The 27,910-nt window shown below is 39.9% G+C and overlaps 1 protein-coding gene across 2 annotated transcripts in view; it reads right to left on the reverse strand.

Moving 5' to 3' along the window:
* Positions 1-27,910, reverse strand: part of CTNNA3 (catenin alpha 3) — a 431,146-nt gene that overhangs the window by 320,339 nt on the left and 82,897 nt on the right. The window contains exons 7-9 of one of the 2 annotated variants that reach the window (XM_032694679.1): positions 24,898-24,906; positions 19,967-20,230; positions 14,379-14,582 (exon numbers count right to left, since the gene is read on the reverse strand). In XM_032694679.1, the coding sequence (XP_032550570.1) occupies positions 14,379-14,582; positions 19,967-20,230; positions 24,898-24,906 (477 nt within the window). The remainder of the gene's footprint in view (positions 1-14,378; positions 14,583-19,966; positions 20,231-24,897; positions 24,907-27,910) is intronic. The other variant, XM_032694676.1, reaches the window with a different exon arrangement.

The raw sequence follows: 27,910 nt of genomic DNA on the forward strand, positions 1-27,910 counted from the left end.
GAAAACCATAGGAGAAGCCAACATAAAAGAAAGACCAAAATGTTTGAGTTATGAAGGACTTGACAAAACTGTGTAGCTGGTCATTATGGGAATGGATTAAGATAAACAAGTGAACAGCAAGTAATGAAAATGGGAGTGCACAAAATAAGCTGCTCATTTAAAATGATTGGTTCCAAATCAAATTTGATCCTCTGGGGAAAGGGAGTGAACACAACACCACCTACTTTCAACAAGCTGTCTACCTCTTCATCTGCCAAGGCTGTAAAAATTGGTGAATAAGATGTTCTGTTACATCAGAAGGATGGGACAGTAACCCAATATATAGAGACAATACCATCTGAACTGATGCTATCATTTGAGCTTGAATACTTCACACTGTTTGGACACCTCAAGGTAGATCCATTATTTTCCTTCTGACTAAAAGGGCTTTTACTTTGCAGCAATAACTCTCAAAAAAAATTAGTTTAAAAAAAATGCGTTTTTCACCTTTAGTAAAAGCACACCAAAACCCATTAAATATTCTGCTCCTGAAATTCTTATAAAAATAAGAGCTTTGCAATCAGATATATTTGATTTAAGGATAATGAAGCAGGTTTTATGGGCTGCAGAATCTTATAAATCTTTTCTGATTTTGTTTGGGGTAGAGGGAAAAGAGGAATTTTTGAAGGAAAAGATGATAGATTACATCTGCCTGTGGGTAATAAGGCTTCCTACAAGGAGAAACAGCATAGTCTGAATAATTACATGCAGTCTGAAGCCAGAAGAGACATAGAACCTAGTCCTGGTCAGAAATTTTGGCTGCCACAAAATACTCGTAAAAAATGCATGAGGAAAATAGCATGAATTCTTGCTAGTTATCCACATTTTTTCTTAACCAGTAGGTCTAAGTGCAATTCCTTCCTTCTGCTTTGCAGAAATTGTTCCATTCTGCATCACAAATGTCAGCAGAAAATCAAAGTAATAGCCAAACTGCATGGAGAGTGTGTCAAAACATCAAAACCACAGCACAAATTAATATATATATATATATATATATATATATATATATATATATATATATATAAGCAGGACTGTATTTTAGCAGAAATATTGAGCATATTTTTCAAATAATGTCTGTAAGACTCTACAATAAACACGGGTGTCTGGAAACATAGGCAAAGTCAAAAAAGCACAGCCTGTAACATTCACAGACCACACTGTTTAGAAGATCAGTAAGACACATCACCCCAGCTGAGCTTAACTCCTTCAAACAAGATGATATTCTGCGTCCATTAAAGTCAGTTACAGTTCCACCATTTGACCTTTTAAAGTAGTGGGATCTTTGCACTTGTACAGATGATAATTAGGACTCAGCAACAGAGATAAGAATGAGTGTTTTGCAGAGCACAGCTGGACCCAGACAATAACCACAACACACTAGTTAATCTCACAATTAAATACTCATCTGCAGTCTTTTGAGGTATTTCCCATATTAGAAAGAATACTTGATTAGAGGGTAACTCCTTCCTTCTAACACTGAAGAAACCAACTCATCCGTATAGTGATTTAAGAATTTAAATTTCATGTGTCACTGGGAAGCAGCTATTGAGCCTCCCAGAGACTGCCCCCCTCCTGACCAGAACTTCCTCCACCTTCTCCTTAAGAGAATCAAAAGATATGGAATCAAAGCTGTGCTTTACTGCAACACAATTCTGAAAGAGTGACAAAGTTGACCTGATGGATAAAAGAAACTAAAAATCAAAGCGTTAGTGAGCCAACCCCTCTCTTGCTCATCACGTACCCTTCTTTTCCTGCAAACCTGTTCTCAGGCTAAGAATTCTCATCAGGGGTTTTTGAGATGCTATAACTTTATAAAACTCCCTCAGTATCCACAGAAATATTACCTTCTTTCTCCAAAATCTTCTCCAAGAGCAACCAGTTTGTGGCTTAGGAAGCTCCAGAAATTTCTCTCAGATGAGCATGCTAAGCTGTTCTCAATGGAAGTGCATTCTCCCTTGCTCCTAAAAAGCTCTACCTGAACAAGGGCTACAGTGGCTAACAAGGAAATTAAGTGACCTTTTCTCCCTGCCTCTGAGCCAAAATATAATATACTGTAACATTCAGTAAAGAGTAAACAATTTAATAACAAAAATTATGCTATCGATCACACCATCCCAGAACATCAAAAGTCACAGTTCATAGATCAAAAGCACCAGAATAACTTACATTTTTCTTCTTTGTAGTTTCAGGAACTTCAGGCTATTTTCTAGGTTGCCTTATGTATGACTTCAGCACAAGCTAATGAGATATTGAGTGAGAAATCATCAGCAGCTGGTCAAGTAAAAACAGTCCATCAATCATTTTCATTTCCTTAATGTCAGCAATTCTGATTTCAACTCTGGGAAAAAAATGTGTTTTAAACTCTGAAATACATCATATGAAATAGTGACATTTGATAGCATGTTTTTAGATTCTCAAGTTTATTGGGAAGAAGTCAGTTCAACACATAATGAAGTCATTCTTCCTTTATAACCATGAAACCCAACTATAGGGGGGAAAAGAAATAAAAAAAAAAAAAAAAAAGGCTGCTTCAACTAAAGCAGATGAACAAACTACCACCTATTCCAGAATAAATCCATCTGTACATAAAGCACCAGTAAAAATCCTGGAAGAACTGCAAAGAATCTTTTTCTAATATCCAACCTAAACCTCCCCTGACACAACTCCAGGCCATTCCCTGGGTCCTGTCCCTGGTCCCCTCAGAGCAGAGCTCAGTCCCTGCCCCTTCTCTGCCCCTCCCAAGGGAGTTGTAACTGCAGGGAGGTCTCCTCTCAGACTCCTCCTCTCCAGCTGAACACACCAAGAGCCCTCAGTGTCCTCACAAGGCTTCGCTTCCCCTCAAGGCCTTCCCCATCTTTGTTGCCCTCCTTTGGGCAGTCATATCTGCCTGACAAAACATTGAGTAAATCACCCCTCAACCAGAGCCAAAAGGAAGCAAAGTGATGTTCTCTCTTACATAAAAGCACTAAGAGCAGTGATATTGACGTTCCTTAAGTTAATAAATAATTATTAAAATAATTAAAAGCAACAGTAAGTACAAAGAGTAATGCTAAATATTAAACATTATTAGATTTTATATTAACACGAGGAAATTATTGTGGATTTCTGCCAAACAACCAAATTATAGAAAGGTATGTTTTGTTGGTTGGTTGTTGTTTTTTTTTACAGTGTATATCCATTTTCAGAGAAAAATGTTCATATGAGAGAACAGCTCCCATATTACATTACACAAATGCAATTTGGTTGGTTAAGTTTTAATCTTGTACAGCAAAATTCCAATTTTCTATCTCTTGTACTTAAGTTCTAGTTCATGAACAGATTATAGGATGCAAAATAGGTAGATTCTAAAATATTAAATTTATATAAATCTTTCTAATAAATTTGTCAGAGTACAAAAAAATCCTGCTGACATGATAAGGTGAATCATTGTTAAATGTACTATTTTCATGCTAATAGCTCACAAGGAAATAAACTCCTAGTATGCTTACTATCAATAGCTTGTTTTGTTAACAACTCTGGCCCAGATCCTTGAAGGGACAAAGTTATCTGGAGTTATCTGAAGATAACCTGGAAGTCTAAAGGCCCCACCAAACTTCAGTCCAGTTTTGATCCCTGCATATAAAAAGCACTCACTGTTACAATTCTACACTAATCTGGGGGGGGGGGGAATTAATTTGTAGTAAGAAAATTCAGTATGAAGACTGGGAATATTACTTCAATAAAACTGTAAGCCAATAATCCATGGGGTTGGAAGAGACCTCATTGTCACTGTGCAGCCTGACCACTCCAAAGCAGCACACATTCCTCATGTTGGGCAGTCTACCCAGCCTGAAATGTGTGCATAAAGAGACACTGTGGCCTCCCAAGGTAACCTGTTCCAGTGATTACTCATCTATATGGTGGATTTTTTAACCCAGTATTGCACATATTGTGCCTTTTGCCAATCACATTTGTCTTTCTTTGAACAGATATGGAGAAAAATTTAACAACACATACCTTATGAAAACCTCTTCCATATATGATAGTATTAGCAGGTTCCTCTGCTCCTCCACCTTTTCCTTTCTACCTCACACACTGAGTTAACTAAGTCAGCTGCTTCTTACTTCTTGCATGTTCTAAAATCCTTGCTTCCTTTGTTCCTCATATCAGTCCATGTTATTCTTAAGCTGTGATGGCCAAAACAGCCCTACTGACAATTCATGTCACCTGCAATGCTATATAGCTCCCAACACCATGTGAACAGTACCACTGCTAGGCCAGAAATCCTGGTATTTTTATGTATACAGTGAACTTCTTCCCAAGGGTAATTGTTTGCACTTAACATTTCAACTTGTAGATTTCAGACCATTTCTCCAACCTTAAAAAAAAAAAAAAAAAAAAAAAAAAAAAAGAGAGAGAGAAAAAAAAAGAAAAAAAAGGCAGGGGAATGCTTTTATTGACCTATAAAATCCTTTGAAGTCACACCAGGGTAGCATCATTCAAACTCTCAGTAATTCCACTCTTCATTCCCTCAGCCACCTTATTAATGAAAATACATCATTCTGATGGTCCCAGGCCAGTCCTTGCAGAATCACACTTCATTAAACTACCCCACACTGACCCACAGCAGTATAAATAACAATTCACTAGGAACATTATTTTTCAGTGACTCTTATTTTCCCTCAGTACACACATAACTGCTTCTCAAGTCTGCTCATGGAAACATCCTCTCAGTGTGCAAGTTACACATTTACTCCTTCCCTCGTGATCTCTTCCCAGCTATCCTGTCAGAATATACATGCTTGTGGTTTATTACCACCTTATCCTGAAGATTTTTAGGAAATGAACACGTAAGGATTTCCTGAAGCTTCTTCACACTTATCCAAGTCAAAGGGACTGGCCTATAAATTCCCTAGTTTTAAGATAAGTCTTGCTTTCCTACTACTTTTTTAATACTCATTCCTCACAGATTTTTACAGTCAAGGCCAATGGTTCAGAAACTCCTTTCTTAGGTATTGTTAAACCTTTTTCTGGCATATATTTCACTTTGTCTTATTAACTGCATTAAGCACTTACTCCCAGATAACTATTTACATGAAGCCTGAAACAGGTAAAAAAGATGTAGTATTTTTCAATTACTGTCCCCCATTTAAAAAGGTCTTCCCTTCTTATTATTTCCTTCTTAATTTCTTCCAATGCTCAGATTTCCATCTTTTTCTTCACCATTAAAATTTGCAAGTTACTTTTTTCTTCTAACTGAAAGTCTTTGATGCTGTTCAAAACCTTATCAGACTTATCCCTATTTTAATTAAGCTATTTAGGTTTGTAATAGCACTCTACCAGATCTGCATCTAAATAAATGCCAGGGAAATAATATGAATATCTGACCTTTACCAAACATCGCTTTTCCTCCAGACATGGAAAAGCTTACTTTTCCATGAGGAAAAATATGTTCTATCAGACATTTAAAATGGCATTGACAATGATAGAGACTAAATGGAAAACTGAGCAAGACTTGAAGCACAACACCAGAAATCACGAATACAGCTGACTGAAAATTCTCCAGAGGAATCTCTCTTCTATTGAATTTTGCCAGTTTATCAAAAGCAGGATATTCCATGGAAACAGAGAAAGCACAGCAGCAGCAAGTATCACAAATGCCATTATGAACTTACCTCCTCAGAAAGTGGCTCCAAGCTGTCACCCAGCATTTCATGTTCCCTTCACCTACTCACTGGTTGGTCTCATTTAGGTCACACTTTTTACTGGAACTTCACAAAGTTTCACTTCCTTATTAATGCAAACAGAAGACTGGAAATATCATTATGGAACCAAAATGGTTCCAGCTTATGTGCATATGCTCTCTCATGTATACATGATCCATTTGTGCAGTGCCCAGTTAGTAAAGACACATTAAGAATGTATATTAAAAAAAGAAGTACTAACCAAGTTTCCAGAGGAAATTTACCTTGAGCTCCAGTTTTGTTTTCCATTAATTGCTTTGAGGGTATATGTAATTATTATATTTCTGATTTTCTCCTAATTACGTGGAATTCAAAATTATTCTTCTTCATTTCTCTTCCAAAGAGCTAAATATATTCAGTAATATTCACTTATCTTTTACAGACTGATAATTCCTCCCATAAATATTAGGGTCTTGAAAAAATTAGAAGCTCACTACTTAATAGAAAAGAAAATCCTAGATTATTCCTGAGTACAGCCTCGAGTCAAGTAGTTGACTTATCCTTTCCTTCCATCTTCGTACAAATTTTCTTTAATTTTTGCTACTGATAATGAAAAAATTAGTTAAAAATAATTACAATAACTTAAGATAGGAAAGATTTTCCAGTAAATAGAGCAAGTAGAATAATTTATTGAATGTATTCTACTAAGCATTGCAGCTCTCTGATTTTAGACATTTATTTTCTTTGCCTACTCAAAGAGAAAGAAAATGTGCCAACTGGCAACACAGGCTTAGAAAACAACCACAAGAAGCAGTTCTTGAGAAAAGCTGATCTTGAAAGCACTAAAGGACTTCTGTTTTTTATTAATATGATGGTAGAGGGTGGTTTGATTGTTTCATTTGCCAGCCTTCTGATCGTACGCATTCATCATAAACACAATTATACAAAATATTATTCTTCCTTTTTATTTTACCTGATTAGGAACGAGTAGAACATCAGACAGAAATAACAGACAACAACTGGAAATTAATCCACTGAAAGGAAAGTTAAAATAAAAAGGAAGTGCCAATAAACGCTGTTGATGACCACAGACTGGTCTTGATTTTTAAGCCATGTTTGGTTTTCTTTTCAGAAAGTAATTGGATATGGGGAATTTAGATTTAGATCTCCAGGTCTCCAATCTCTTTTAAGTCACTGTTTTAAGATCTGGCTGAACAGTAATGACAAAGCACTGGAATTTTTCAAGCAATATGATGTATTACTGATTTCATCAAAAGTTATCATAAGCTATTCCACATAAAACTCCATTGTTAATTCCTCATTAGGAAAAGATCAAGAGAAGTTAGGTAAGACATTCAGTCAAAAAGACAGGTGACAGCTATGCCAATATCTCCGTTTCTATCAAAGAGAAGTCACGTCTGGTTCTATAAATTAAGAACTGCAGCATCTCATAGGTTGTTGGCACACAAATACCTTAAATCCGAGTAACTGCAAGAAAAAGCACTTGTTTTTAGCCACACAGTAGACCTCCACACTTAGGCTGATGAAATTCATAGGGAGAGCCTTTAATCAACCCCTTCCCAAATGACTTCTGCAAGGAATTCAAGGAGTCATTCTAACCTTTGTTTTACACAGAGGATTCACTACCACAGAATTTAACTTAGTAACTACTCTCCCTTTCACCACCTCAAGAGTGCCAGAGATTTTTCAAATGAAACTTTCTTTTTACTACTTTACTCCACGTAATTTCTTGTCCTACCCTCATTACCCAAGTATCTTTTAATCTTCCATTAGCAAATAATGGGATTTACTTTATATTAAAAGAACCTGGCAGGGACATCCAGGAATTTGCACGGACATTGGAATTTATTCAAATCTTTAGCATCAGACTCCACATAGTGGAGTCAGCAGGAACGTCTGGACAGCACCCAAGTCCAACTAACTGTTCAAAGCACTTTCAACTACAGCCAAGTTCCTTTGGGTTTTGGATGGGAACTCCACAACCTCCCTGGAAAACCTATTCCAGCAAAACCAGCTGGTGCATCAACCCTTCCTTGCAGGTCCATGTAAAGTGCAAGCGTGCTGACAGTGCCCTCTCCCGTCATCCAGGGCATTAATGGGCTGAACAGGACTGCACCCAGGGCTGCCACCAGCTCTTGGCCTTCAGCTGAACTTGGTGCTGATGATCCCAATCCTTTAAGCACAACACCCAGTTCTCAGCCCTGTCACTGGCAGTTTATCCAGCCCATCTTTCCCCAGTCTGTGTCATGGGACACAGTGTCAGGAGTCGGACTGAAGTCAACATCAAGCACATTATCCCACTTAACGTGTTTTTAAAGAACGCACAGAGATACTTGGGGTTGTGTAGGTTAAAAAAACCTTCATTGCTAAGTATGTAAGAGAAGAATTTAAGGCATTTTGAATTTGTTTCAAAAAATTATTCTTTCTTTTAAAAGCTGGATTTGGTATTCATTTGTCAGTCATATCAACACTCTATCATGAGTTGCCTGAACTATCAATTAGGATTGATCTTTTTAATAAGAATTGTTACATATGGAAAAAGTAAATACCTTTTAACCTGAAACAGAATGCAATGCAGAAATGTATTTGGACAACAAAAATCAGCTGCCTCATACAGAGGATAAAACCCAAGATAAATGCATCTGAAAAACCAGCCTTCAGCAGTGTTCCTAGAAATGCCATCCTGACATTTAGAAAAATGACCAGCCTTTAACATCCTCCAGAAAATAGGAAACTGGTTGAGAAAAAACTCACATTGTAAAAACCATTTGCAATGAACTGTAAGAATTGGAAAATTCTTTTAAACTGAACAGCTAGCTAGATGTTGAGTTAATAAATACATTATTTATTTTTAGTACTTGTCTATTACCATGATCAAGGATTTATTTCATCTTGGGGAGAGAAAATGCTGCTTTATTGCAGGTTCCCCCCCCCAAAAAAATTAGTCTTCAGCAACCCAATGTATTTCCAGTCCTGTCAGGTATACTAAATGCAAATTACTGACTATTGTACTGAATCATCCTCTACAGAGCCATGAGCTGCTCCTCACGCTACATTACTTCAACACAGGCCTCATGTTCAAGATCCGATTAATCCTGGAATAGCTTCGCTCAGAACTGTTAAATTAAAAACAGGGCTTAAGGAGAGAAAATCTTTCATTATCTTTCTCCAGCTCATGTGCAGAGATCCCAGATTACTGCAAATTCCATAAAAATACCTGTAATCAGGTAAATTTAACTGCAGCTTATTTTTCAACTGTAAATCTATTTGGGGAATTCACTAGACTACTTTTGGCTTTTAAGTAGATTGAAGATCTTCCTCCTTAACAATTCATATCTAATTCCCCTATAAAACGTTTGACAAGAGTTAACATTTAGAAAAATAATTTTCAATTACACATACTGCATATAAAAGAACGTCCTCTGTAGGAGTGCTTGAAGTCAACATAATATGCCATGTGGTCATAGCAATTTTACTAGAATAAATCCTTTTTCTGAAAATCTAATACTCAATAAAGTCAGTCATAAAAAATAATTTAAAAAAATATGAATTAAAAAAGAACTGAGTGACACTTTCCACCCACACATAGAATTTTTTCTAGTTTACATCTCAATATACCACAATTCCAAACTTCTCTGGAACAGCAGGTTTTTTAAGATGTTTGAATATGAAAAGGACAGTAAAGTAAGAGTGTTCAATTGTTCAATCCAGTCTTTTTACAAAAAGACACGAACACAAGCTCTGTTTGTTCATGCCCCTTTGTAGAAATCGAAAATAATTTAAAAAAAAAAAGGATTTCAGGAAGTCAGCTATTTCAACCCCTTGCATGAGTAAACACCAGCCATTCTGTTCCCAAAGACTTTAGCAAGGAATTTATGCAAAGTCCCTGGTTAGTTTAGGCTCAGTTATTCAAACAGAGAGCAACTACACAGATCTAACAAAGGTGACCAGGCAATTCTTAAAATTAAAAATACGAAACATTTCCTTTTAAGTTGAACGAAATGTTTTCTTCAATCTGAAATCATTCTTTTGGAGGAACTCTTGCAACTTCCAGATCTATCTAAAATGTTGCCCCGGAGCATCAAAATGAAAAATCCACTTCTCAGAGCAAGATTAGGTAGCTAAAATGCGAGATACACTGCATCACTGTGATGAGAAACCAAAGTGTCTTTTCTTCCTTCTACCCATGGAAGTGTTAAAAGTCTTCATCAGGAAACCATAAAGTACAAATAACATCAAGTTTGAGGTATTTGTATGCTTGAGGTATCTATATGTCCTTCCACTCTAAAAGAGTAAGAATGGCAATAAAATACCACACAAACCATTATCAATCACAGTCTCTACAGCGAGACAGTGGGTCAAACCCTAGCACTGTTGTTGAAGAGTACTCAATGCAGGGGCAGAGCAAGGCATTAGCACTCCACAGCACTCAAATTTAAGAGCTGAGACAAAGGACAAGGCCCAGAACCATACCATCAATAAATAAAGACTGCTGGTTTTCCATCCATTTTCTGAGTTTGAATTCCCAATGCTCAGGTTCCACTAAGTGAACAATCAGAATTTGAAATGTAGACAGACACGATGGCACATGTCCCAGCTCTCCACTGTATCTCCCCACAGCTGGACCTTCCCCATGGATACAGAAGGCTCTGTACTGCACCCCTTCTCCTTAGAGGGCACAGCACAGTCCAGCTCTCTCCCTGTCTCAGGTGTCCCCCTATTTTCAGGGATTCCAGCTCCTAACCTCATCCTCACAGCACTTCAGCTGGTGCACTCAGATCCCAAAATGCCTGAAACCCAAATGTGGTGTGGACACAAGCCTGTGGTGAAGCAAGAGGCCACAGAGAACCTTGAGGGAACCCAATTTGATGAAGACCAGGAGCTGCATTCCCAGCAAGGTTCAACTATGCCTGACATGCAGTGTGGGTGCTTCACTGTCTGCCACCACCCACTTCACCTCCCTTGCAGCATCATTCCTGGAGCAATCCCACACTGTCTGACACAGAGCAGGGCAGGTTTATAGTCAGGCTCAGCTTGGTCTGTCCTTGGGCTACACAGATGGTCAGGGCTGGATTATCAGTACACCAGACATGTAACATAAATACACACCGTGTGGTCAATTCAGTTCCCCTCCTGATCTGGCCTCAAGGTAAAATTAGTCATTAGTCTCCTCCCATTTTTCAAATGTCTCAGTAAGACTGAACACAAGAGCCACAGGCATGCCCAGAACAGCAGGCTAAATTACCAAGTTGTTGCTGGTTCACAGAGCTTTGGTGCCCAGTTCACTTTGAAAATCCAGATGAAAATGCCAACTACTGTATTGACATTATTTGACCCCAAAATTTAGGTAATCTTAACATAAACACCCAGTTAAGAAACAGAAGTCTTTGAAATCCACGAGAAGACAGTGAAATCACAACTGATCAGAAGAGACAAAATACACCTGCCCAATATGAATTTTATACACACACATATATCCAACCAATAGCCAGAGCAAGATGAGAAACTAATGAAGCTCAAATATCATGAAACGACATTCCAGAAGTAAGGAAATTTTAATTCAAGAGCACAGCTCTCATCTCATCAGTGTATCTGACCCTTCTTTACCAACCTTAACAATCTAGGTAGTGATTTTATTCAAACCCACAGGAGGATGAAGAACAATTATTCAGGCATACCTTCCCTACTTAATGAAGGCAGAGACAGCAGTGCCTGCAATCATTCTAATTGCTGCTCACAACAGCTACTTCAGCTCCCACTCAATCACAACTCTATTATCCCTTTTGACCACCCAGGTAAGTTCACACCTTTATTGTGACTGAGTAAAAGCAGAACTCAAGAAACATGGAATTAGTATTGCTACACTCCAATGATTTCAATAACTTTTCATTGTAAAGGATGAAGAGAGAAGACAAGAGTTTATCATTAGGAAAATGCAAGTGCTTATTACCAGAAGAAAATGATTGCTCCTGTGGATACATTATTACATTCATAGCCATGCTATAGCATGATTCTGCCATTGATAAGCTATCCAAAGCCACAATAGTAAATCCTGTTATTTGATGTCTTAAAATGCAAATATAACCCCTAACAATGTATGTCTATGAGTAAAATTCAGAAAGGACAATGATAGGACAAAAATAATTCCAAAGAATTTTTTTAAAAAATTCAGAACAAAAGTTGCAGCCTTTCTGAGGAATTATAAATGTATTTGCAATTTTCTATGTGCCTGAATTACTTTGTGAACAGAAAAACTTGAAGGCTCTTGGAGACTGAGTAGGTCTTTATTAGTGTAGAGACCATTTTGCATCACCTCACTGTGATAAAGTTTCTGTGAAAAACAGACATTTACATAAAAGCAAGCACCTGCTGAAAAGGTGTTTCTCCCAGCTTGCATTAAAAACTCTTTAAAGAAAAGATTTTTAGTAATTTTTCACTGACATCAACAGGCTCTTAATTCCACTTGAGGTCCTTAAGGCTTTTAAGACACTTTAAAGAACTGAGGAAAATAAGAAAAGATAAATTTAGGAACCACAAAAGCTATAGTCTTCATACCATTTCAAATATTGGGGCTAAATCCTAAGTTCCTGTACATTTGTTCAGACACCGAGGCCTAGTTTCAAAAAAACAGAACAATGCAGAACCTACCTAGAATTTAGGCACCCAAGTCCTTGGCAATGGCCCTGTTTAAGCTCAATGCTCAGTATTGAAAAACTTGTTTAATGCAGTCTCAGTAATAGCCATAAACTATTCTTGGTGAGTGTTTTTCTATTCAGTTCAATAATAAATGTATAAGCAGATCAAGAGTTCTAAAAGAAACTAAGAACTTTACATTCACTCTTGTCATTTAACCATAGTATAACACCTCCTAACTTTAAATCTTTTGTATTTTTTCCTTTCTGCTCCCTCATCTTTGCCACCTTGTGCAGTCACTGTGTTCTGCAGCAAATTATATGACACTTTCCCTTACTGACATTTAAATAGCTGCTTTCTGACTCTCCCAAGTCAGTGGGGTGGGATACATATTCTTCTTTTTCCATTAGTCTGCATTATGTAACCCTAAAACCATGACTGCTTCTGAAATAAAAAAGATAACCCCGATTTTGTTTCAAGAGTCTAAGAATTTAGGACTATTTGACTTACAGTCTTGTACTTTTATGCCAGCAAGACATAAAAAGCTGTTCTTGGGACAAACCCACTGTGATCTTTTGGACTCATAGGGGATACTGTTCACCACATCTGCATCCTGCCACGTGCTCTGGGCTACTAAAAGCTGGAACCACAGAATCAGCTAGATGGTCTAACTCTCATTATACTTTCAGCCACCTAACAGCAAACCTGACCCACTCTAGAGCAGATATTGCTACAGACATCTGCTACAAGAGAATATCAAAGACTAATATGCCAAGCTGAAGAGATCACACACAGCCAACCCCCGTGTAAAGCACCACCAGAGAAGTTCAGGAATTAACACCACATTCAACAGAAACTGCAGCTAAATTCTGAGTAAAAGTATTACAGCACCTTTATCTGGTAGAGGGACTGGAAGAGCAACTGGAATAAAGCACCTGTAAATTTCACCTGCTGCCCATTAAATAAAGAGAAAATATCAAAAAGTACAATATCTGTGTGATGCAAAAGACATCTGATGTGCTCAGATTATCTTAGTGCCTACACAACACTATCCTAATAACAAGAGAATAAGAAAATAGTCTCAATAGAACAGCTTTGGACTGCATTAACTGGTATGATTTACAGAATAGAAAGGAATTTCAGCTTCCCAAAAAGGAAACAAATAGCTGTATCATACAATTGCCCTCTCAATGTGCTTGATGAATCATCTTGAGTTATCTTTAGATAAGAACAGTATGTCTACAGAAAATGTTTACAGACAAAAAGCATGGAATTAACACTGTGTACCCATATTAATACTACCCGTCTCCATAGTCTCAGGAATTAACTGCCAGACATAACAAATGCCAAATCCATTTGTCAAATCTAAAAGAAAAGTTATTTTTAAAACACAAACTATATTCCTTTTCAAAAAATTCACAGCTGAATTAGCCTATAAGCACGCCAGACAACCAGATTTCTGGATTTACCCAACAGTACTATCTTCCCAACCTAGCAATTCAGTAATTTTTACGTTTGTAACTTGGTGCTCTTACACTCCACTGATGTTAACACTCTACTTGAAAACAACACTAACAAATTACTTATATTTTAACGAATTATTAATTAAATTGTTGCATTCTACAGGAACAGAGATTACAATTTCAAACTCTGCTCTAGGAAGTGGCATTAGGAAGAAACTCTTGTTGCTGGCACAGGAAGGATTATGTCTGTCCTGAACTAGTGATGGTTCACAATAAGCATAAAATAATCTAAACATGTACTTTGTATCTGTGATAGAGCATTTGCTACAGACTTTAGACACAAGCTATGATATAATACAATACCTACTCATTCTGGGAATGTGTATTTAGTTTTTACTTACACTTATGTAGAAAAATGTCCTTTTCAGCCTTTTAAAGAGCATGTCGAGAAATACAGGTTAAACTCTAAACTGACACTAATTATGGCTTAAATTCAAATATACTCTAACAATAGGCTTTGAGACAGACATTTCAAAATGGGAAAAGTCTGGTGCCTCACGTTGTTGATGTACTCTGAGAGCAGGTCCTGCAGGGCCTGGCGGATGGCGTTGCACTCGGCGATGATGCGCTCCCGATGGACATCCCGCGTGCACGAGGAGTCGGCCAGCAGAGCTGCTCCACTTATAATGGCTTCCAGACGTTTCTCTAGGGAGGGCCTTATTGTCTCCTCATTCACTACAAGAGGATCCAGGACAATTAAATTCTGGAAAATATAAGGAGTCTGGTTTAGAAAAGTCAGCCCAATCAGGTTACTGCTCTATTTTTCACTTGCATGAACCACGGGGACATTGTGCTTCCTAGACTTGCAACCAGCCCTTCCCACTGGAAGGTCAAAAAACTTTTGACCACGGTAGATTCTGTTTTCCCTAGTGGGGCTGTGCATAGAGATCATTTGTAGACAAACCCAAATTCTCTCTGCCATTCAGATCTCACTACTTTCTAAGTCAGTTATCCATGTTATCAAATTCTCAGACCAGAGTCTCGGCTTCGTTTGAAAGAGGGGTTCAGTACCTCCAAACTTCAGTCTTTTACAGATCAGGAGAACCTCTGGATTTACCTCAAAAACAGCAGTGCTAGCTCACAGCTGAGAATGTCACATCAGATTACACGAGCAGTCTCCTTCTGCTGATTTTTAGCCTGATACAATCCCACACTGTGACAAAGTCACTGCTGCCACCTTTAACAGGCTGAATATGTGCAAAGATAAAAAGCAGAAACTTTTGTTTAACAATTGCTTTTTTGCTAAGGACCTAGATATAAGTGTCCTTTGCTTTTCAGTAGGTAGTGTAAACCAAAGCAGACAACTCTTTTGGCTTGATAAAATTAATAACATTTGTGCATCAAGCAAATAAAGGAGAGAGGATATTTTCATGAAATGTGAAAGTAAGTATATTTGAGCTGCAGCATTTAAAGAAATACAAACTAGTAATTTTTAATGTAACTGAATACGTGAAACAGTGCCATTATGGTTCTGACCACCAAACCTCTACTCCACATACACCCATTCACCTCTTACACCCGCAGGTAGTTCAAACATTTCAGAAGAAGTATCGAACAAGAAAACTATGCCATATACCCTAAAGTGGAATTTTTCTGTTACCTATTCTGAGATACTATAAAAAGTCTAAAACTGAGATCATGGATTTGTTCCAGGAAGTGAAAGGACAGACCATTAAAATGGTTTATGGGTCTATGTCAAGTGTTCCTGTGCATCCAGCCGATGTAACCACAGATTAAGTTAAAGCAATAACTACGTATTTCCAAGTTCCTGGATTTTCTCAAAACAAGGTTCACCTATCCAGATACAATAACAGTGAAAAGGAATTTATGTGCAAGCAGGAAGGATAGAACCTCATTATTCTGAAGATGAAAAACATAGCTATTTGTATATCCATAAAGCAACATAATAACCTAATTAATTAATTCCTAATTCAAAGATGTAAAAAATATGCTGATCATGGAAATCTGAATTTTACATACAACTATGGAACCAAAGCCAAATTGGGATAGAACAGTTTGCCCACTCACAAAGACAGAGGAAAGCAAACAGGCAGTTCACTGCTTTAATCCTCTTTTGCAGAAGTTGGAGCCAGTTATCAACCACTCAACATTTAAAAAAAAAAATAGCTGACTTTTGCCTTCTCCAAACAAGAGAGAAGAAAAGCTGAAATTTTGCCACGGCCTGGCAGACCCTGCCATGAAGGCCAAAATACAAAGGAAAGAAAGAGCACTTGGACAGAATAAAGGAGGCTTGCTCTTCTGCTCTGAATACCTCTACATTCCCTGACCTCTTGCTGGCAGTGGATGGAAGCCGCAGCACAGGAAGTCATTTTGCTTTTGCAGGCAACTTCCTAATTGCCAACGTCTAGAGTCAGGCCCGATGGGAGCAGCAATCCAGCTCTCAGTGTTGTCACCAAAAGCCTTCCTTTCCTGGAGCAGCTGTTTCCACAGAAGGAAGGAAATGCACCTGAGGACACTTTTCTGGAAGGGTGAAGGCAGTACGATACCATTTGTCCACAAGGAGAACTCGGAGACAGATTAAAAGTATTAGCATAGGGCATCCATTTTTTTTTGTTCTTTTCTTTGCTGAGCTTCCTTACAACAGTGAGAGAAGGGCTGGAAGCAAAGAAAAGCTGCACCCCGTTTACCTGGAGGCAAGCTGAGTTACTACACATCTCAAACACAGCAGGCACGGCAGGAAATTAGGGAAATGCAGTATGAGGAATTGTAAGAAAGTGGTATGGAGTGCCATTAAGAAGTCTGAAACGCAGGGGAAATTAATCCCTTTCAGCTGTCACCTCGGTAGGTAAGAATACGTAACTTTAAAAGCAGAATCAAATAGTTCTCAGCAGTAGGAAATGTGCCTAACAAGCATCAAGCAACTCCATTATTCAGATCTTTGTTACTTCAGCTATATCCAGACATAGCAAAATTAAAAATGAAGCAGCTTCGACTTTTATAACTAGCACATTAATATATATATATTTGGAAAACTGCATAAAACTAGCCATTAGTGTTTAAATATTTACATTTTAAAATTATATATAATTAACTTGCACCCAAGAGACAAGTTCACATTAATCTTATGCAGAAAAAACTCATCCATAACAATCTTCTAAGAATGACAAGGGCAGATCTTCTAAGATATAGTCACTTCCAGAGGTCAGGACATTCATTTCTGATGTGGAAGAAGGTGTTGGAGATTTGAAACTCTGCCTCCCTCAATCACAATTAGAGCCCTTAATACCGAAGTGTTCTGTGGTACACTGAGCTGAATTCACATCAGCTGAATTCACATCAGCTAATTCACATCAGCTGAATTTTTGCCACTTGGTCCTGGAGCAGCAACTTGCCTGTCAAGCTCCCAACTAAGTCCCCTCATGCCAGGCTATATGTACAGTGCCCATTGTAATGCAAAACACACCTGCCAAGTACAATATTGAAGTGTTACTGCACTAAAAAACAGCTTCATTGATTGTGGAAGATTAAGACACGCCTAAAGGCTACAGCCAATTAGCCATTTAGCTAGAAAAATGACTGCCTTCAAATCTCAGATGAAACAGAGGCAGAAACATCTTCCTTTGGGAGACAGTTTGTAGAAAGTTCATGCCAAGATGGACCAATAGCACTGACAAAAAAGCTCCTGTGGTCCATCACTAAATAATCAGAAACATCTAGGCAGCAGTAAACAGGAAAATACAAGTTAAGACTCTGCCCAGAGATTAAATTCTTCAAACAATTTCACCAACTATCTATAAGTAAATCTATGCAGAAAAGACCCAAGGAGGAGACACCAGCCATGCCACAGGCAGTCCTGCAGCTCTGCTTTAAGAGGCTAAAGAGTGCTCAGCTACCTGAGCTCTTAAGCGTAAGTGAGCATTGAAGAGGAGTTATTAGATCCCTGTTTTCTCCCTCCTTGGACTTCTGATGCGTGAAAAAAAGAGGGATCACAGGTATCCAGAAACCTGGTTCTGTTTCCTGAAGTTTTGGACTGATTTACAGCCTTTGGACATCATTAAAAGACCACAGAGCAGAACACGCTGACAGAGTCAGGCATGCGACACCTGGATCATTTCGTGACAAATCTCTTTACATTCAGAAGATGCAAGAGCAGGGAAAGGCACCAGTTAACCTGCACCTACACGCTCTTCTCACAGATCTTAATATGCAATTAAATTTTAAAGTTCCAATTTTGCATTTATTTATAAGTGGCGTGGGAGTTATTTGGAGCCTTTCAGAGAATCTACTGATTTAAGGGTTAGCTGCTCTAATTTTACTGGTGGTTTCCTCACCTCTAAATCTTTAATAACTTCCACACTGCCAGCACTGGCAAAGGAAGAATGACATTGCAGAACATGTAGATACTAGATCGTTGGGTAGGCTCCGTGATACATTCCCACACTATAAACATTTAATGAGATTTGTTCCCAGCAGACTATTTACTACATCAATCTATTTCATGGCACTGGATTTGCAACAAGAAGACAGAGCAAAGGTTATTTCAGGTCCTTAGCCAATAGAACTGTCTGTAAAGAGAGAAGAGTGCAACTATCTAATTCCTAAAATCATTTTAAGTTAAATGCTCTATAAATTTTGCTTTATCTAACTCACGCAGCTTCAATTCCCATTTGTGGTACTTAGGTAAAAATATATTTAAAACTCCATAAACAAATGGCTTTTTACAACAGTTAGACTTCTATGTTCTTATGTTTCCAAATAAAAATAAATTCAATGCAAAATACTATTTTTCCATTTTCTGATTATCACAAACCTCAGATTTTAGAACTATAATAAATTTTATTACATTTTTTAAATTATTGAAATGGTACTGCTCACATACAGTCAAGATGAATTCATCTGTGGTCAGAAAATGCAACCTTTTCGCCAAATTTTTTTAACAAATTTGTAAGTAAACCAGGTAAATAATAGCTCTCATTTAAAGTATACATTTGTCATTCAGAGCTTCATTGTAACAACTCACGTATTAGTCTTAAATGTTTCTTTTTTTTCTTCTATTTATTAAGAAAATAGGTTAGAAACTATAATTTCAAAACCCAGTATGAGAAGCAAGGAGGGATGACAGGTAATGTGCTATTGTAGCCTGTTCCTTTAGGGGGAAAAAACTTCAAGCACAACTGAGAGGTCTGTTTTGGTCAATAAACTGCCACCACCAAATCTGTGTGATATTTCAGTGTATTTCTTTAATCTGCCACTGAAAATTTTAGGCAAAGTCTATTACCATCAGTCAGAACACCAATTCTTCTGAAAACCTATCAGCAATATTGGAGTTCTGAGACTGAGATTTGCTAAGCCCAAGAATTTACAATCAAAACCACAAATATTTGCAAGTGTGTTTAGAAACATTCATTGCTTTCGTTGGTCTGGGCCTACATGAGTTACAGCAGATGAGGATCATGGTCTGTAATCCCATCTACAGGAGATCTTTTACCAGTTTTGGCAGGACAATGGAAAATGACACTGGTAAGAGCCAGAGCAGCCACAAGAAAAGGGAGAAGCTCCATACAAAAGCTTAGGATGAGAGCAGGAGTAGAGGAAGAGCTGCCCTTCTCCAAGTATTCGCTTAAATAATGGAAGCAGAAACACAGAATTTGTGAAAGCATATTGGTTATGTCACTTCATTTCATAATAAGCAGATGAGGTTTCTAAATTGTTCAATGATATAAATTACAGAATGACAGAGGAAAGGACTTCAGCTTTTGTGGTACTGGTTCAAATGCAGTCAAGGCAGCAGTGATCACTGCCAGCTCATAATCACTGATTAGTAAACTCAACTCATGGCTTCTACCCACTTACCAAGGACTCACCTGCCTCCAGCACTAGCAACACACTTGGAACTAACTCTTCCCCTTCCATTTCAGCCAAATGCGGAACACACTGGAGACTTAATTCCAAATTCTTCTGAAGGGAGCGATCCCTCTCAATGAAACAATTCCAAGTGATACTATTTAGACTCAGACTAAGCAGAGCATCAATTTCTAATGCCCTTAGGCCCACCACTTATGTGATCAATAGTTATTAAAAAAAAAAAAAATTCCAAAAACATTGTAGTCTCACAGGTTTACATACCTCAAGCTCATCAAGTGCACTTCCAAGAGTAGTTGTGCGAGACGTAGGTTGTTCCATTTTATTTCCAACTCCTTGGGAAGCATTAGAAATTGCATTGAGAGCATTCTGTATTTCATTGCAAATTGAATCCTTGCTGGCTGTAAGGGATGCAACATCTGAATGTTCCAAACAAGCTGAACATATTGAATGTAGGAAAGAGGAATTTTCCTTCAGGGATGCACGTGCTGCAGCAATCTCATCTCGCTGACTGCTAGATTTCAAATCCTGTCAGCAAAAGAACATGCTGTTTATTTCCAAAAGCACTTCAAAACTGACAAGTAATGTATACACAATTTCTTTCCTACCTCTACTCTGTTTAAGGAAACATCAAGTTAAATTCATCAAAAATTGTGAAAATGGGCTATAACAGTACTTACAACTGAAACATCTTTATGCCATGAGAAACGAACCAAGTCTGTGTAAAACAACCACATTTTTTATTGTGGCTTACAACCAGCACCATGAACTGTCTGTGTCTTGCTTGTTTTCAAGCAGATCTTCTCTGAGAAAACTGGCCTGGCAGTTTGCTGTCTTTCTTCATAAGCAATGGAGAAGGACAGAGGTGCAGACAGAGTGAAGCAAGGCATTGTGTAATTGTTGCATTCAAACAAATTTCCTGGGTTTTCTTCCCTGCCCCAGCAGCCTATGTCCCAAGTACACTGTAGAAAGGAACAACGGGTCAGGGATAAGAATTCTGCACTCCTGGGAAATGGGAAGCCTGGAAAATGTGGAAATTAAAAATGTGCTTGAGACAAGCCATATCTAAAGTATTACTGCCTGTTTCTCCTCTCTTCCTGCTGTGTACACACTTAAAGCATTCAGGGATCCTACCACACTCATCTTATTCCCCCCTTCTCCACCCATATCTTCTTGAAACCCTACTGCCTCCCACCAGCCCAGACAACAAAGGACACACAGCTGGACAGAGCTACCAAGGCAAATTTAACTGGGTCCAGGAATCAAGCTTGGGAGCTGTTATTTGGAAAGCTGAAAGTTATGGACTTTGGGACAACCACACAGTCAACATCACGATTGTAAGGAGCCTCCTTTTCCATTCTATTTTATTCCAGACATTCTCCCACTCTCCTTCTGCATCTTGTCCCTTTGAGAAACACTAGTAGATATTTGCAAAATGGTTTGAGTGAAGGAGATAATTAAACTCAGGGGGGAAAATAAAAAAGGAAGGGAAAATAGCACATCAGAGCCTGTGGCACCAGCTTCAAACAATGAGAAGAGGCACAAGGAAGAATGAACAACACAATGCATACAAAACTTCTCCAAAGGCTACCCTAAAGCAAGCTGAAGCCCAATTATTTTCCTTTGCATTGCATCAGTCTCTATATGCATTATTTACAAAAGCATCACAGTATCCACTTCTCACTGCATAAAGTTTGTAAGTTTATGGCTGAAGAAAAGAGCATTCAATATTAAATGAACCAGTCCTATGTTTTTAAAACCTCATTTACTTCAAGATATGCATTGGACATGGGATTGCATCTTACTTCCCCAGGCTAACTTGGAAATCTCAGGCATACAGTAAAAGCCAAACAAACAAATGAGAGAGAGAGCTGGAGCCTTAAACAGTCAGAGAATGGTTTAACCAGCTGGTATCTGAATCAGAAAACAGAGTTTTCTTGGGTGCATTAACACACAACAGATTTTAACATTTTTAATAAACCAATACATCAGTGAATCACCATTCTGCAAGAATGACTTTATTGCGCAGTGTGTTCAAATCCAAATACTACTGCACCTCCAAACACAGTAAAGCATCTGCCATTTTTCCAGAGCACTGGACTTTTTCAGCAAAGACTGTTATTTATTTTTAAACACAGGCTCTTGCTCTAAGTAGTGAATCTATCCTTCCTACAATTATATTACAACACAGTACACTAATCTCATTTCTCCCGGTGCTGCAAGGAAGCCACAGACCTCGAGACACAATGGGAAGTCACCACAATACTTCAGTCTAGCCACCTTCTATTTATTAACCATTTCTTACTTTGCTGCATCATACACAAACAGTCAAACCTGAAGGTCCTTCAAAGTGACTGTTTCCCTCTAAAACAGTACTGTCTAACCAGGATCAGGGGGTTCATAAGAAATCCCAAACTGATAAGCCAGTAGCACAAAGCTAGTAACAGCAGTCAGTAACACAGCACCTGGAAACACGGCTGGAAACAGTCAAATGGGTTCAAAAAGTTCACGTTTTTAAGTAAACACAGAATACTTTCTTTCACACAATAGTGTGTAGAGATCCAGAGTCACAGCACTGGTAAATTCACTTGTGAACAGCCTCACTTTGTTCAATAACATGTTTAAAATTTAAAAAAAGCTTAGACCCATCACTACTTTGTTGTACAGCTCTGAGCCTTGGGCAGCCCCAAACGAAGCTGTAGGGCCATGGTTCCTTTCCATCCTGAGGAAGAGTTAGTTCCTTGAGACTTTTCATGTGAAAAGGAAGAAAGAGATGATAATCTAGACTGATCTTCTCCATAAATGGACCAAAAATACCTAAAATGGAGTGATTTCTCTATCAAACCTTTGCATATGTGGGTTATCAGAATAATGTAACTAGTTCTTTGAAGAAGGAAGTTAGTCTCTACAAAAATCTGCAGTTCACCCAGCTACTTCACTGAACTTTAGGCTATTTTACTTTTTATTTTCACAGTTTACCACTTTCCTCTTATTCCAACTTCTTTTTAGACTAGTAGACTGTGCCCACTGGTCTGACACAAGTTTTTCCATACTAAGTCAGATATGTCATGTGAGACCAGCTGAGATTACAGATAATCCCGTCTCCAACCACTGCTGACCTAAGAGGCCCAGTACAGTGACACTTCCCCAGGTTGCTGCCCCAGCCCTACCAGGACATCCTTCTATGTCTTTCTTATACCTGATTGTCCCTGACAAGAATGGAAAATGAATGGAGAGTCCCAGATTCTCAGCTGTGGATTGTTCCAGCTAAACATGGTGAATGGACGAGAAGACTTCGAATGGAAAATTTGAAAACTACATTGACAGTTAAGCACTGGTTGCATTACTTCAACAAGAAGAAAAAAATAAGGGAGAAAATAAAACCCTGTTCCTTATCACACATAATATATCTAAGGTTTGACAGCACAAAACACCAGGAAGCCAGCTCTTTTTCCCTGAACAACTCATGGGGTCTGGGCATCACTGTGGGTACAAATCAAACAGCCCTATTCTGCACCAGCTGCAGTCAACAGCAGCTTCACACAGACAGCCTCAAACAAAGTGCACTGCACTTCCCCAGCCTGCTCTCTTCAGAGACAGATGTTATTGAACCAAATTCTGTATCCAGAAAAAACACAGGCATACAAATCCCCACAATTTCATACTACTATAGAACTGGGAGACAAAAGCATCAGTTTTTATCACAGCTTAAACCTAGGCTTTAGCATTCAGCTTTCAGTCAAAACTGACTGCCAAATTGTGTGCAGTTGGTGAATCAAAGACAATAACAGAGCTCAAACTCTTCCAAGTGCATTCATGCACTGTTCATCTGGGCAAGGCTCCAGTTTACATATTTCATAAGCACTGTGTTGTCCTATTCAGTGGAAGAAAGTATCTCACAGACAAGAAAGAGAAAAAGATCTGGGGCTGACACCAAGTGCCAGGGCTCTCTCAGCTTGGCAGTTCTGCCAAGAGAACGGTTTCACACGGGTTTTAGGTCTTACACCCACCCCTCAGGGCCAGCCTCGCCTGGGAGCTGCAGCCATGCTCATCCCTGGGCCCTGCAGCCCCAGTTCCACACACCCTGGGACCCTCAGTCCCTCTCCAAACTGTGCCATAAGGCTGCTGGGCTCCAGCTCAGCCACAGCTGCTCCTGCCTGGCCATGGACCCAGCCCATAGACTGACCTCCTGAGTTCCACCTGGCCCTGTCACCACGGGGCTTCTGAGATACCACAGGGCTGTCTCTCACCTGGATCCACGGACTGACCTCACAGCTTGTCCCCTCTGACCTGTCTCATCACACAAACTTTCCTGAGACATCACTAGATCATAGAATTGTGCTACACTGACTACCAAAGTTCCCTTTACAGGCATTCACAGTGACTTGACTGCGACAGTTTGCCAGTAAATTCAGAACTGCACTGAATCACAGGAATTTGTTTCAACACACCTCTGTGCATTTCTCTTTGACTGAATCAAAATCCTGCCATTACCTCTAGAAAGCAAACTAGTAGATCTTTTGGTGTTGTAGAAATAGAAATTCACAGGAAACTCTTCCTAAAGACATCATTTGCTCCTTCATAGAGAATACCTGTGTTCCCAAAGCCAGTTCATTTGCATTTTGTTTGTCTGTTTTAAATGCATGGGTTTCCAGAGATTGTTCCAGTCCAAACAGGTGGATGAAATAAATTAATACTGTTACACTTCAGAACCATAAAAATGTTTCCTTTCTCATTTCTCTTTTCTGATAGACAGGCAATCCAGAAATACTGACAATCCCCAAAACAGCAGCGTTTGCAGGCACCACAGAAGGAAGCCATTTTCAGAACTGTATCTTACAGACTGACCAATTCTGGAGATGAAAATAGGAGCCTATGCTTACAAAGCATCATCATAGTATAAGCTTGGTTGTGAGGAATTCCAAGCTAACTTTCTACTAAAAAAGTCTTACCAGCTTCTAGATTCATTTTTTTCTGACTTCAGAAGTCAGCAGCAGTTCTTAGTATCTCATGTAGTATAGTGGTATCATGTATACAGAGTATAGAAATACCATATAAACACACAAAAAATACATATACTCTGTATGGCTAAAACTGTAGGCAGTTCATTTGCATCAGCCATATGCAGGAATACACAAAATGTGAAGTGTTAAAGTGCAAATCCATGCCAGTGTTATCATAAGACTAAGCAATACCCTCTGCCTCTGAGATGACTCAGCAGTCTTTATAAATCCATATCTTTCAGTCAACTTAGAGCAAGCAGGAAATGGATTTACAGGACTGAGGTTCCCAGTAGAACTTTGTATCTATACCTTCGCATCTTAAAGTCAGCCAAAGTGTCTGCCCACTGCTACAAGGAAAAAGAAGCTAACATTAAGTATAAATAACTGAGTATTCCTTTTCTCTGCTTTAACTTGGTCAAGAGGAGATTCACGATGAGTTCACCAAATTTTCAACAGTGCAAATGGGAAGCCAAATCATAAAATACTTCAGATAAAAGTCTTAACCATGAAACCTTCCCCTGGCAGAGCTGAAGACTGAGCCCTCTTGTCCTACTGCTGGTTCCTTGGAGAAGAGCCCAACCTCCACCTGGCTACAACCTCCTGTCAGGGAGTTGTAGAGAGCGATGAGGTCTCCCCTGAGCCTCCTCTTCTCCAGGCTCAACAACCCCACCTCCTTCAGCCTCCCCTCATAGAACTTGTGCTCCAGTCCCTTCCCCAGCCTCGTTGCTCTCCTTTGGACCTGCTCCAGCCCCTCAATGTCCTTCCTGAACTGAGGGGCCCAGAGCTGGACACAGCACTCCAGAGGTGGCCTCACCAGTGCTGAGTACTGGGGAAGAATCACTTCCCTGGACCTGTTGGCCACACTGTTCCTGATCCAGGCCAGGATGCCATTGGCCCTCTTGGCCACCTGGGCACACTGCTGGCTCATGTTCAGCTTCCTGTCAATCCAAACTCCCAGGTCCCTTTCTGCCTGGCTGCTCTCCAGCCACTCTGTCCCCAGCCTGGAGCTGCAGGGGGTTGTTGTGGCCAAGGTGCAGGATCCAGCACTTGGCCTTGTGGAACCTCATCCCATTGGAATCAGACCAGATTCTCTCTGAAGAGCCTTCCTGCCTTCCAGCTGATCGACACTCCCCCCCAGCTTGGTGTCATCTGCAAATTTGCTAATGGTACACTCAAACCCCTCATCCACATCATCAATAAAGATATTAAACAGGACTGGGCCCAACAGTGATCCCTGAGGGACACCACTAGTGACCAGACACCAACTGGACGCAGCACCGTTCCCCACCACTCTCTGGACCCAGCCATACAGCCAGTTCTTAACCCAGCAGAGAGTACTGAAAACTCTCTTATTTCATGGTCACTGTGCCCCAGACGGACTCTGACCACCATATCTTCCACCAGCCCCTCTCTCTTTGTGAACAGCAGGTCTAGCAGGGCCCCACCTCTGGTAGGCTTATTTACCAGCTGCAGTAGGAAATCATCCTCTATACGCTCTAGGAATCTCCCAGACTGCCTCTTCTCTGCTGTGTGGAGTTCCCAGCAGACAGACGGCAGGTTAAAGTCACCCACAAGAACAAGGGCTGGTGATTTTGAGACATCTGCCAGCTGCTTGTAGAAAAATTCATCACCCCCGTCGTCCTGGTTGGGTGGTCTGTAACAGACTCCCACCACGATATCAGCCTTGTTGGCCTTCCCCCTGATCCTGATCCACAGGCACTCAACCTTATCACTACTGACTTCAAGTTCTACAGAGTCAAGACACTCTAACATATAGAGCCACCCCTCCACCTCTCCTACCTTGCCTGTCCCTTCTGAAGAGCTTGTAGCCATCCATGGCTGCACTCCAGTCATGTGAGTCATCCCACCATGTTTCTGTGATGGCAACTACATCATAGCTTTCCTGCTGCACGATGGCTCCCAGCCCCTCTTGTTTGTTACCCATGCTGGGTGCATTGGTGGACATTCAGCTGGGCTGCTGATTTCATTTCTAACTCTGGCTTTCCACCCTTAGGCTCATCTCTGGATAGCCTGGTTTTAATCCCTTCCCCCTTCAAATCTAGTTTAAAGCCCTCCTGATCAGCCTCAACAATTTATGGGCTAGAGTCCTTCTGCCCTTGCTCGATAGGTGAAGCCCATCTGACTCTGGCAGGCTGGGTACCATAGACTTTGCCCCATGGTCAAAAAAACCAGAATTCCACCGGTGGCACCAATCCTTTAGCCACCTATTGATAAGATGGGTCTTCCTAATCCTCTCCTCATTCACCCCTGCTACTGCAGGAACTGAGGCGAACACCACCTGTGCTCCTGTCCCATTAACTAATTGAGCCAGTGCCTTGAAGTCCTTTTTAATTACCCTGGCACCTCTGTCATTAATGTCATCACTGCCAGCCTGGACAACCAGCAGTGGATAATAATCAGAGGGCCAGATTAGCTCAGGGAGTCTCCTACTAATATCCCTCACCCAGGCCCCGGGAAGGCAGCAGACTTCCCTGTAGGATGGGTCTGGTCAGCATATAGGGTCTGGATTTTGTTTCAGTGGAAGTAATTTCCTTTGGTCCTCATGGGGCCAGGGTCCATTGTGACACTGTGGTACCTCAGGTGCCCAGGGCAATTGTGACACTGCAGTACACCTCACTGTGCCCAGGGGCCATTGTGACATCACAGGCTGTGGAAGAGCAAGAATCAGAATAGGAACGATTCCAGGAGTGGAAAAAGATATACAGCAATTGAAAGGACTTTATTATATGGACTTTACAGTTATTATGTGTTTACAAATATGTACATTGTGTGATTCCCCGACAGTTGTAATACCCGGGCTTGCCCAGGTATGCCTCGTGGTGCCTGTTCCCTGCTTCCCTGTTGGCTGAGAAAGCTGCAGAGAGGAGAGAGCTACCATTCGTCCTTTCCTTCCCCAGTTCCTCCCTCTCTGCCCGAGTCCCTATTCCTATTTGTTCCCTGGTTGTGTGTCTCATGCTCCACCCCATTTTCTGGTGCATTCCAGGCCAGAGCTTATATAACCCAGCAAACCCTCATTAAACCAGCATTGCACCTCAAACCTCGCTTGAACCCCTTTGTGCAGTGCTGCACTCCTCCACCCCTCCCCCGTGGACCGTGGCAACAGGCCTTGCCCTGCCCATGGGGTATTTAAGGAGCACCCCAGATGGAGCTCCTCCCTCTTCCAGGTCCTCCACACAGCGATGCC

Source organism: Chiroxiphia lanceolata, chromosome 8 (assembly GCF_009829145.1).
Source record: "Chiroxiphia lanceolata isolate bChiLan1 chromosome 8, bChiLan1.pri, whole genome shotgun sequence".
NCBI lineage: Eukaryota > Metazoa > Chordata > Aves > Passeriformes > Pipridae > Chiroxiphia > Chiroxiphia lanceolata.